General features: G+C 43.6%; 1 protein-coding gene across 6 annotated transcripts in view; it reads right to left on the bottom strand.

Annotated features, from left to right (window-relative positions):
- Positions 1-12,882, bottom strand: part of SACS (sacsin molecular chaperone) — a 66,577-nt gene that overhangs the window by 29,986 nt on the left and 23,709 nt on the right. For 3 of the 6 annotated variants that reach the window (XM_044442059.1, XM_044442060.1, XM_044442058.1), the window contains one exon: positions 1,189-1,339. In XM_044442059.1, the coding sequence (XP_044297994.1) occupies positions 1,189-1,339 (151 nt within the window). Of the gene's footprint in view, positions 1-1,188; positions 1,340-4,075; positions 4,255-4,721; positions 4,833-12,882 lie in introns of those variants that run through there. The other 3 variants (XM_044442061.1, XM_044442062.1, XM_044442057.1) reach the window with 3 other exon arrangements.

Here is a 12,882-nt window from a genome sequence, read left to right as displayed (position 1 = left end):
TAAAGTGATAAACCAATTTGTACATACAATCAATTTTTAATACATAGCTAAGAATGCGCAGCATTTCAGGTCTCTTTGAAAAAAGGCTGTGTGTTGCAGAAAAACTTCCTCATACATCAGTATAAACTGCTTCAATAAAATGAGGAATTTTTCTATTTATAACTCTTAATAAGGAATGGAGTACATTTTAAATATAGGAGACTCTGGCAGAATGTCAGTAACCTATCCTTTGTTTAAATTAATTCTAGATTTTCCTGCTATAAGAGGCCTCAGTTCCCAACCACCAGTTCTAAAAGTCCACTTACAGATCCACTACAGCTTGGGATTTGAAAAACCTTCCCACTGTCCTTAAGATTTTCCTGCTAATTTCTCTGCTGCTGAATGTAAAATCCTGTCAATTACAACTGAAGGACAAAAAACCAAACCCAAGCAGACAAGGGTGCTGCAGCACACACCAGCCTTGATTAAAGTCTTGCTGACCAGGAGCATGTATGCTAAGCACACAGAATGAGCAAGAGCAGCAGCACAATGAACTCAAGTTATTTACAATGTAACCAAGTGTGGCTCCTTGCAACTCTCTAAACTCAAAGGATTATGGGTATCCTATGGATAGGTTGCCTCCACACCTTCTCACCCTCCAAAACACCTGGATGGCCAATCAGTCATCCAACGGTTTTACACCCATTTTCTAAGAGAGGAAACAAAGGTAACAGCAACATTCCTGATAGGACTGTGGTGCTTCACTTTTCCTCTCCCTTCCCTGCTTGTCCCCAGCGCTAGCTCCAAAGTCTGTTTTCCAACTCTGAAGCCTCAGCCAGGAGAGAAAGAACCATGAAAACTATGAGAGAAGGAAGGGAATTGCAAAGTCAGAGCCTCAGCTCTGACCTCAGAGTGTTTTCCTGAGGTCACAGCAGGGACTTCAACATTTAGATGGTGACTGGCTTCCACTGGATTGTGCTTTTCAGGTGCTGTATCCCAAAAACAACACTCTGCATCATTTTAGAAGGACAATCTTTATCATTGCATAACAAACCTATAAATGTATTGATCTGTCCTTACAATGTCAAGCACAGGGAAAAGGTCCTTCTTTCTACCACAGTATCTATATGAATTCTGTACCATTCTTAAGGATAATCATATTTTTAAGGAGGCCAGAAAGAAAATTTCCAAGTGATTGAAAAGGATTACCTGTCTTCCCTGGTGGTACAGACATTGCTCAGCTACAGGAAAACCTGTATCTGGATAAATTAACTCTTTTATAGCTCCCACAGACAGCAAAGAAGGTACCTCGTACGTCCTGCAGCCCACATAATCATGAAGCACAGTCACTGTGGCTGACCTAAACCAACAACATAATAATAGAGCATTATTTGAATGAATAACAAAAATAAACAACTGTATGCAAGCAGATATCCTTTTTATTCTACCAAGTTTTGCTAATTACCTTACACATCTCACAGTTATTCAAATACAGAAAGGTTTTGTAGAACATAAGAACTGTTTTCTTAATCAGATCAAAGTCCAGTTCTTTATAACTACTTAGGCTACCAGTTACTTCTGGAATGTCCACAAATGGATTGTGAAAGCTTTCCCTTGTTGCCCCTAGTCCCTGGATCTCAGAGTGTACTGCATTTCATGCTAATAACCATAGATACATTCATCCCCTATGATTTTTAAAAACTTTCTTAGAAGTTGCATACACCACATTTTGTGACAATAGATTTATATTAACTATGCACTGTAAAGAGTGTTATTTATTACATTTATATCACACCTTTTTTCCTCTTACAAGGAATCCACAGCAACTTACATAGTCCTTTCCATTTTATTGTTACAACAACCTGTGAGAAGATTAGTTAGGCTGTGAGTCAGTGACTGGCCCGATGAGTGAGGCCTAGAACCCAGATCTTCTGAATCCTAGTTCAGCGCTCTATTACATTGTACTAGCTCTCATAGCTCTTTTTACCTTACCTGAAAAAAAATAAATCAATTTAATTGAATTAAGCGGAATCATCCAATCTTAGACTCATCTACTAAACAAAAAATGCTTTCATTTGTTGAAAGATACTGTAATACTTTGATCATTTTAGGTGCCCTTTTCATATGCTCTCCAAAATCCTTTTTGAAACATGACAAGAACTCTACCTAGTATTATAATTGTAGTGCACCTGCCATGCCATACAATATAATTACACTTGTTTTATTTTAAGCCTCTTGCTTAGTAATGCACAGCACTGTATTTTGCCATTTCAATGCTGCACTACATGATGCTGACATTCTCATTTCATTTACAGCCCCAAGACATCTCTCCTAGCTACTTAAAAATATACACAGCAGGACCCTGCATCCAGGCGGATCGGTTCCAAGCGCCCCAGCAGATGCCTGAAACCACAGATAATAGTGAACAATATATTATATAACCTATACACATGTATTTTTTCATAATTTTGTTCATTTTGCCTCAGCATGTGATTTTTATTTCCCTATTCAAACAAGAAACGTCCCTTATAGGAAGCACTTTACAACGTCCTTTGGCACTTTGTGGCACTTTTCAGCTTCTCTTTTGGGCTGAGGTCAATCGTGGTTACTGAAAATGGGGCAACCAAGCCAGCAGATATGGGGGTCCTGTTGTAGTATGTGTGAACAGGCCAGTCTTATATTTAAGTAGTCTGGAAGCCACAGCTGACAAGAAATTCCATGGAAGCAAAGGAGCAGGTTGGCAGCGGAGAAACAAAAATTCATCCCTCCTCACAGGGCATAGAAACCAAGTGGGCTGCCAAAAGAAGGGAGCTCCCTCTTCCTCACCCAGCACAGCAATGTTATCTGTCCTTCCTTTGCCATCATACACCAGACCCCACAATCCAATCTCAGAATGTCTGAAATGCAAGAAACCCTCAAGATAATGGAAATGACAGAGGGCATTGTCCTGAGAAGAAAGCAACATAATACAGTGGGAGGTAGAAGCAAACATTGAAAATAAATTTAGACTGTAGTTAGGACAAGTGGATTTGCCATGATCAAGAATTCATTCACACTTCCTGGTACTATTAATTCTAGGACTTTGGCGGAACTGGGTAATCCAGTTCATTCAAACTTGACAGATTTCCTGACTGCTTCCAAACCAGTAACTGAAAGGCCGAATTGTAGGAGGATTCCTGACAGACTTCAGCAGGGGGAAAAACAGGTGACTCTAGCACAACATGTGCAAATCAGTCGATTCTACACAAATTGTGCTAGAGTTGCATGGTTTACAGGTGCTTATTTGCGCAAATTTCACTGGCAGTTAAAATGTGCAAATTGTGGTCTCTAAGAGATAGAAGTCTGTAATTTGCACCACAGCACATCTGCATCTGTACAATACTAGCAACGCAGAATCTACTGGGATTCAATCTAGTGGGATTCCCTAGTTTGTCAATCAGGCATCGCCTGATGAATCAAGCAAAAATATGAAAAAATTTGCATGTAAATTGTGCAGAAAATGCAAATCATATCATACCAGCATTCACCATTGTGGGCTTTTAGAGATTACATTTGCCCATCAAAGGTTAAGAATGCATCTACCTCCTCAAGTTTGAATTCACCCAAAACTTGTAGCAGGGCACCAAACCGTGCCTAAACTAGTCAAACTGGAATGTTAGCGACATCAACCAAAATTTTAATGCAGCTCTGTTGTAAGCAAAAAATATACATTTGGGGGGCAGAGGGAAGTAATTCATTTTCATGGGAAATCCAACTGCAGGTTATCATAGTAAATCCCAGCTTGGTGCATGCAGAGCAACTTAATTTATCAGGTGTATGTATTCCCTAACTCTGGCCCTGAAAGCATTTCTGCTCCATCCCAATAGGAATTATCTCAGCTTCTTTGAAAAGTAGAGATGTTTCTTTTATGCCCCTTGATTGCTTTCAAACCTTCAGCTCCACAGCAGCTTCAGGCATCACTGCTGTAGTATTCCCTTACTATTTGTTCCAATCTGTGCTGATGCCTAACAGTATCAGAGGTAAGGAACAAGGAAAAGTGCATGACAGATGGTCGTGTGTACGTGCTTGGACACATACACATCTTCCTTAAGCTCACCAGCACGCTGCATTCCCCAGACAACTGCTAGACAGCATACTGAGAAGGAGAAAGTCCTTCTGTGCCCTCAAGTTTGTCCCCTGTATGGTGAGATAAGGGTTCTTGGGCTAGATTATATATGACAGCAGTGCAACCTGTGTTGAAAATATTTTAAATAAACCAATACCCTTCAGATATAGAAAGGAGGCAGCAATCACGATAAATACACATTTAGGGGGTGGGGGAGATGCAGTATCTTCATTGTCCACTCCACACAGCTTCTGCTGTTTGATTACATCTATACCCCCCCAAAAAAGCCAGACCTGGCCCCCATGAAAACTCACTCGACGATACAGCCTGAAAGACCCCCCCTTTTTCTTGGAGGGGGGAGGGAAGGGAGGACATGGAAGAGACGCGTGTAACGTAATCCAGAGCGCGGTTACTCCCGAGTCATTACGAACAAGAGAATTACAGCTTAACAAGACACGTCAACGCGGCTCGTCTGAATGAGGGGAGAGGAGGGTGCCGAGGGGAAGCGGAGCCAGCCGTGATCAAGAGCGCTCGGACGGCGCCCCTCCCCCCGTTCCTTTGCATGGAGGCGGACAGCCCGCCCTTTCCCTCCCACCCGATGCCGGCCGCCGCCGCCGCGCCGCCCGGTCGTACTCACATGCCCTTGCCGAAGCCCCGCCGGCCTCCTCCGCAGGCCAAGCCCCTTCTCAGTGACAGGCACTTCGAGCCGCAGACGCCGCGCGCTCGCCCAAGCACAGACACGGCGAGCGCAAGAGACCGTTAGCTGTAGCGCCCGCCAGGCCTCTCCTCCTCGCCACCGCCACCGCCTCCGCCCGCCCAGCAGCTCCCGGCGCGGCGCCGGCTCCGCACATGGGGAAGGGGTGGGGCTGCTTTGAGCGGACGGGCAGCGCCGGCAGCGAGGGAGGGAGCAGGAAGGCAGGCGCGAGGCGATTCTCCGCAGCGCGGGTGGGCGGGACGAAGGAGGCGAGCTGGCGGCCGCCGGGCTCCCGCCGCCAAGCGTCAAGGGGCCGGAGCGTGGCCGGCGAGGCGGGCGAGCGGCGGCCGCGCTCCTCTCGCCCCTTCCAGACTGCAGCACCGACTGCAGCGCGGACGCCGCGCGCCTCGGGCTGTGCGGGCGCCGCAGGATCCTCGCCGCGTCCCTCTCGCCTCGCTGGTTGCGCGCGGGCGCGCTGCAGCGCCGCCCCGACGCTGTGTAAGATCGTCTTCTGGCGTTATACCGCTTGCTGGCGTTATAGACTCATCGCTCAGGAACGGCGAGCTTCAGCGTCACATGGACACGAGAACATTTCTCCAGATGCGGTCGACCAAGAGCTGCTCCCCTCGTGCATTCCGGCTCGGTCCTGCCAAGGAAACGAGCCTATCACTCGTTAAACTAGCACACCCCCCGGAACTCCTGAATAACAGAAAATAAATGCACCGTCTTACGTATGTTTAGAAAGGAAAAACAGCCAGAGAGATGTAGGCCTTTTCGCCTATAAAAATCCTAAGCATAAATTGGGCTTGCACCCTAACACAATCTCCGTTTCATGGACCACATGGAAATAGACAAGCCTGCCAGCATCTCTTAAGGGATACCGCTTTTTCTGCTTGGGAGCAAGCTTCCATCAAAGTGAAAAGGAGTGATGTATCAATGGAGCACGTAAACGTAGAATGCCTTTGTTCTTTAGTATTTTAAGTGTGGTCACAGAGCAACCATAAACACACAGTTAAGTGTTGCATTATCTTATTAGGCTTACTCCCCTAATAAGTAGGTTTGCGACCTAAATTCTGCCTCAATTGACTTCAGGTATTGCGATGCGTACCACATAGTCGAGTCGACTTGCACGTCTTCAACCCTAGAGACAGCACAGTTCTGAGAAATCATACATCTTCACACAAGGGACAGTGACATGACTACTGCAGGAACTTTATAAACCACTTCCTTGTCTTTCGCACCTTGAAAATTATTTCCAAGGAGAAATTTTCTTATGTATTTGTGTTTTCCATGCCAAAACATGTCAAGGAGAAGAATGATCCTTAATAGAGCAAGTTACTAATTATATGCATTTACTGCATGCTGAAAAGCTCAAAAAGTAGCTTACATAAGAATAAATTCTGTCTGCAGTCTTGCACTCCCCAAGTAAAAACAAAAAAGAGAAAAGGGGGGGGGGGTAACAAATGCAGATATTGATTCCTAAAGTTATTTGGTAGTACTTATAACTTAATATAGTAATTGCAGTCTATACAAAAATTGCATTGTTGGGCAGACTGTCTGCTGTAGACTATCATGCCAAAGATTATGCTGTTCTTTTATCTATCGATCTATCTTATTTTTATACCACTGCACAGTCAAAGCTCCCTTGGTGGTTAATCACTGAATTAATACCCCTTGATTTCGTAACTCATAACCGGTGAGCATGTACAAATTTATTCCATTACTGCCACTGCAAAAGTTAAATGCATGATCCATTCAAAGTTGTATCTGAGAAACTTTAGGCCTCTTTAATTAAAATACATCTCTAATAAGCACTGCGGATTCCAAATGTAAGTTCTCTGAAAAGAAAACTTTATATGTTCATAGTTATTCCTTAAATTAGGCTTAAACTGTTCTTTTCTGAGTAGTGCATTAATGTAAAAGCTTTCAGAATTAAAAGTATATATTTACAATCTGTGGCTTTGCACTATAAATAATATTGAAATTACTTTGGACCTTCAAGGGAATTTAAGTAAACAGCATGATTTTCTTAGCTGAAATTCTTCCAGATCACTGACTAAAATAGAAACAGGTTGCCATGGAATTTACCATAAACAAAAATAATAAGGCATCTCAGTGTGGCCTTGAATAAAAGCAAAACTCTCTATAAAAAGATTAACAGCTGTAAAAAATAAATTCATAAGCAGTTGTTGAAAGTAGGCCTGTCTCTAGGTTTTTGACACTCCCGTGGACATGCCAACACTGCTGGCCCCTTTTGCCCTCACCCTCTGCCCCTGCTCCAACTCCCTCTTCCTCTCCAGCTACCACCATCCCACTCCTCCTCTTTCATTCCCTGCCACCTGCACTTCAAGAGGTTCTTCCTGAAAGTCAAAGGCGGCCCTGGAAATCGCCTGTGCTTCGGAAGGCCAGGCACTCTTCTTTGCCAAGTCACACAGAATGGGCCTGGCCAGCAATCCAGGGAGCTTAGCCACCTGGCCATTCTGTTGCTCTGAGAGAGAGCCTCAGAGTGGGAAACTGAGAGGGATATAAAGACCTGGAAGAAGCTCAAATGAGGCAGAAAAAGTGAGCTGTCAATTGATACCCAGAGTCTGCTCTCTCTGCTGAAGGTTGGCAATGCATGGTGGCACATCACAATGTAACAATTAGGGTGGCATGTGGGTTCCCTAAACAGCAGGGATGGGTGGTGGCCAGCAAGGGAAGAAGCTAGAACGCCATTTGGTGGTGGTGGGGAGGGCATTTTGATGCTTCCAAACTCCGAGGGTGGCAGGAAATAAAGTGGAGCGAGACAACTGCTCAGTGCTGAATTCTATGTTTCATTCTGTGACTTACATCCAGTGCTACTTCAATTTAAAGTTGACCCATCAAAATGGGACTTAAAATAACATTGGATACAATCTTGTATGTTCAGGTTCATGTAGTGAACAACCTATGAAACTTCAAATTTGCTCAGCCATGAAGCTCATTTGGATAAACCGCACAGGCTGATCCACCCACTCAGGGATTTATTAGTTGGTGATGACAAGTTCTCTTCTTAGCGTAACCACTAATGCCCTGTGCCATCATGAAAATACTATCACTTCCTGCGCAAAGTCCCTGATCAGGGTAGGAATGAGGGCATAGCCACACACTGTAAGCCTGCCTGGCACAGGTCTTACAGAGCCCCACTTCCTCCTCTTACCCAAGATCTTATCCGCTTCGATGGGGCTGATTCAAGGCATTCAAGGGAGAGGTAGGAGAGGGACATCCGAATTGACATGGGCATCTCCTCCCTCCACACACACCAACTAGCAGATTAGCCTGTCAGAGCTGATAGCACACGTTGTCTCCAGACAATGAATCAGTAAAATATAGTAGACTCTCAGTTAACCGAAACTCAAGCAACCTACTCAAAAATCAAAGAAATAATACTTTAAATAAAAATTAAAATAAAATCAACTTCCAGTGGAAATATAAGTTTAAACTTAGCGCACTGCACCATGAGTAAGCCCACGTTGGTCTCTCATTCCCGCCAATTCACCGTGTGTAAACATATCTGTCATTGGGATCTATCATTCCAATTTTGTGTTCTCACTCAACCTCAAGTATGGTAAAACAGGCCCCAAGTAAGCCTGAACACATAGTGCTTACCCTCAAACAAAAGATGGAAATATGCAAGAGGCTTGAGAAAGGTGAGAGCTGTGCAGTGCTCATGGAGGAATGTCATGTCGGTTCATCAGTGATCTATGACACTAAGGCTCAGTCTCAGAAGGTAGAAGTTTGTCTTTATTTGACTTAATTTGCTTTTAATTACTGTATTTCAATATTAATATTAAGTCAATACAGAGTTTATGGTATGGTTTGGTATAGTATGGGGCATAGTATTAGGCCTTTTTTAATAGTAACTCTCAAGCAACCAGAAACCACATTTATCCAGCTCTGCCAATCCCCATAGGTGGCGGTTAATTGAGAGTCTACTGTACCTACATTTGGAGTGGTACTCTTCTGCATTGCTTTTATACAGGCAGAAAAGGCAACCTGTATTCACACATAAATCGCTATTGCTAGAATGTGGCAGTTACCAGCAACTGAGAAAAACTTATATTTAAATTTAAGTATACTTTATAAGTTACAAGATATGACAGCCCATCACATAGACTATATGGAATAGCAGCTTGTGTTCACAAATGCTGGCATCCTTAAAGAGTTAGAAAGAGCAATACAAAATGAACATATAAATGTTTGTTTTAGCTATGGAGAAAATTTATTTCCCATATACCATAATAACCTTCTGCTCCACACTAAATATAATGATCTATACCACTGCAACTTATATGAAAAGATGCATTAAAAATTCCATTATTTCACATGCAAGCTCCAAAATACTATTTAGAGATTAAATGGAGTATGGCAAGAACTTTCAAGAAATCAGTTGTTGCCTGCGAAATCTTAGACCACAACAAATTGATTAATCTCTAGGCCTAGCCTAGGAATTTGCACTTCAGAAGTAGGAACGGCTGCAAGGAAATCTTCAGCTGTTCAGGCACCTGCATGTCCACATAGTTTCTACAGATTGTGTTCTACATTCTTCTAAGTGGCTGGACTCACACATCACACTGAACAAAGCTGGGCAATTGCTCTGCATCATTGTATCTTACTTTGTGCCCAGTGTTTACACATTTTTAAAAAACTTTCTGTACTGCCCCACAGCTGAAGTTCTCTGGACCATTTGCACATTTGTGCAGTTTCTATGCACGCATGGTTTCCCTCCAAATGGAGGCATGAACCTCAGCAGCCTCAGCAGCTGAAAATCAGTCCCAGCATGCACCATTCCTGCTTACTTTGCCTGGCTCTCCCACACGGTCCTACGTGTTCCCCCGGGCATGGCCACAGGCAGCTCCTTCTACGTTGTCTGTTGTGTGTTGGCTGCCCAGCAACACAACTACATGCTTGCTAGAGTAGCACTGCAGCAGGGCTCCCTGCCACGGCCACATACCCACCCCCAAACCTACCTCAACACCCCTCCGTACACATGTGTCCACACTGTCCCTCCCCCATGTGTGCTGGCTGCCATGGCCTCCCTCCCCCCACCCCAGCCAGCCCCATGGAGGGCATCAGCAACAGCACCCATGCAGGGGTGGAAGGAGAACGTCCTGCTGGGCAGAACTGCCCAAACGCACCCTTCTGAGTATCTTCCCAGGGAAGTTTATCAGCAGTCTGTGAGAACAGTGGAGTGCAGTCAGCAGGGCTTGTGGAGAGTCATGGGGATTGTCAGGGACAAGATGGGAGAGGGGCAGAAGGCTGGAGACAGAGCAGGAGACACAGAATCTGTGGGACATTTGCCCTGTTGGCAAAGCCCCATACGCTGCCTGTGCGTTCCTTGCAGGCTAGGCAGCCTCTGGCTAAAGAGACCACTGGGCCCTGCGGTGCCACTTCAAAGCACCACTCCAGCTGAGGGCAGCAACCAGGCAAGATCCCTTCACTGTGGCTGAGCTTTAGAAAGCCATGCATCCACAGGGAAGACTGGGAGCATGAGGCGGCCAATCAGAGCATAGCTGTAGTTGCCTCAGTGGTTGCTAGGCAGAACAGGACTGTGAAACATGGAGCCTGGGATGTCTGCTGCAGGTGATCTTGCCCTCAACTCTCTGGTGGATATATGGAAATCGTGCAAAAGCATTGCAACTGGGGTCACACATAACGACAACAATGGTGAAGCATGGAAACCTTACAACAGATCATTGATTCTCCACAGAGTCATGAAAACCAAACATCCCATGCTTTACCATGGATGTTAAATGCACAGGTAACAAGCAGCCCTACCTGCATAATGGCTTATTGTTTTGTGTGAATTCAGCCAGTGAGTGGAAAACTATGGAAACAATGTTGAAGGTTGGCCAACCACCTTTTAAGGTTCCTGTTTCTTGAACAGCTAAGTAGCAGCCTTTCAGCAGATGCTGCATGATGTGGGGAAAAGCATGTACCAAAATGCCCTCATTTACTGCTAAAAGGTTCAGGGGTTTTAACACTCAAAAGTGTAAAAGAATGATGGATTAACACTCTGCAATTGTAATTTTGCAGAACTTTAGGATTTAAGGGGAGAAATGTAACTCCACAAAAATACTCTTGCAACAAGTTTTCCCTTTCCCCCAACATTTCATGCCATTTTTACTAAGTACTTTTTCAAAACCCTACATATCAAGCTAACATTCATTTGATGAATTTCTCTTTTGAGACTGGCATGATTTGAATTAAATTCTGTTTGGCAAGTATTTTCAGGGAAAATACTTGAATTAGTATCTTGAACCACAACCAAGAACTGCAGGGATTGAATATTCTGCAATTTTGTGCCCTTTATCATAAAACCCAGAGACTCCAATGGCCTTTTGTTGGTGTTAGTAATAACTCTGATTCAGAATGACTGGCAGGGGGTGTGGGGGTTGTATTTTTCTGGACAACCACCCACAGAAGTAATCAGTGGCTGTATCTTAAGTGTTGCTGGACATGCCTACAAATAAACAGATTAGAAAGAACCAGGGGAAGGGTTGCATAAAGGGGAGTATTATGAACAAATAATTGGAGCTTACTAATGCAACAGAACATCTACTGCAGTAAGAGACCTACAACTGCAGCTGCTAAGATTCTGCAGTGCTGGCAGGAAAGTGCCAGTGACTCAGCAACCGCATTTAAATGTGAAACAATACACTGCTATTATGGAACTTTTTGAACTACAGAAAGCAATGCATATATTTCAGACTTTTATATCTAAACCAAGTGCTTTATGTACTCTAATGGAATTTTAATATCACTATTTTTAAGATTTCCTGTTTGTAGGTGTGGAAGACTTTTAGGATGACTTCAGTCACTGTTTAAATAACAAAGCACATACCTACTGGTCAGTAGGAGACAGAAATGGCTATACATGACTTTCAGGTTTAAGAAGTATTATGCTACTAAATATTGCTCCCCGTAGGCATCTGATTGGTGACTGTGGAAAACAAGATGCTGGACTGCAGGGACAATTGGTCTGATTCAGGCAGCTCTTGTCATGTTCTTACACTTACCAGGTACCTTGTGCACAGTACATTTTTCAGTGTGATATTTTCAGTCAAGTGGTGTGGGACAAAATCAGATTCAACCAGTTCACTTTGAAGACCCAGAGCCAACTCAAACCACTTCATGTGCCAAGTTTTCCTATAATAATTTCCTGTAGATCTCATTGAATCACATAGATCCAGGTTCTGGCTTCATGTGCTTCATTTTTTCTACCAGGAAACCAGTTCAGAATAGTATTCTCATGAGATAAATAATAAAATGTGTATATAGGTCATGTGTATATCATATGTACAGACATGGGCAGCCCAACATGTGTTTTATATCAGTGAATGAGTAGCATGCAGAGGTTCCAAAAGACTTGCAAAACACTTTTTGTCTGAATAAAATGAGCTTAAGTACATGTTTGTCTCTCCCCAGTATTGTTGCATAATTACATTAAGGTGGCCTAATTAATAATCCTATTTTTGGTAATTTTATCTGTAATCAAAATGCCATCAACATATTTTATTTTATGGCTCCAGTATGTCAAGTTGTAAGACAGCCTGTGTGCTATAGTCGTTAACAAGTTCAGGACTGGGACTCGGGAGATCTGGGTTCTAGTCCCCACTTAGCCATGGAGCTAACTTTGGGCCAGTCACATATTCTCAGCTCAACCTACTTCACAGGGTTGTTGCTGTGAGAATAAGATTGAGAAGGGGATGTAAGCCACCTTGAGTTCCTTGAAAGGGAAAAAGGTGGGATGTAAGAAATAAATAATAAGCCACGTCCTTTCACTGTCACCTAGCAGGAGCCATTTCATCATGTTGCCACAGCCAAGAAATGGGAAGTGGGGCCTTCCCATCCACTTTGCTAGGAGACCAGCTCTACCAGAACCTTTTTCTCTCTGGGTTGTTTCCTTTCTGGCTTGTTCTTTGTTGCTTTAAGAACTGAAGCCTTTACTGTTTGTGTTCCACCTTTTAAGTTGTAAGCCTGTAGGCAGGGAATTTTTGTTTGTTATTGATCTGATGTAAACCACTCTGGGAGTCTTTCTGGCTGAACAGCAGAGTAAAAATCACATGCTTCTTACAGTTACACT

The sequence above is a fragment of the Varanus komodoensis genome, unplaced genomic scaffold, assembly GCF_004798865.1.
Source record: "Varanus komodoensis strain SLA01 unplaced genomic scaffold, ASM479886v1 scaffold4, whole genome shotgun sequence".
Classification (NCBI taxonomy): Eukaryota; Metazoa; Chordata; class Lepidosauria; order Squamata; family Varanidae; genus Varanus; species Varanus komodoensis.
Note: the sequence above shows the minus strand (reverse complement) of the source record. Positions and strands in the feature narration are given on the sequence as shown.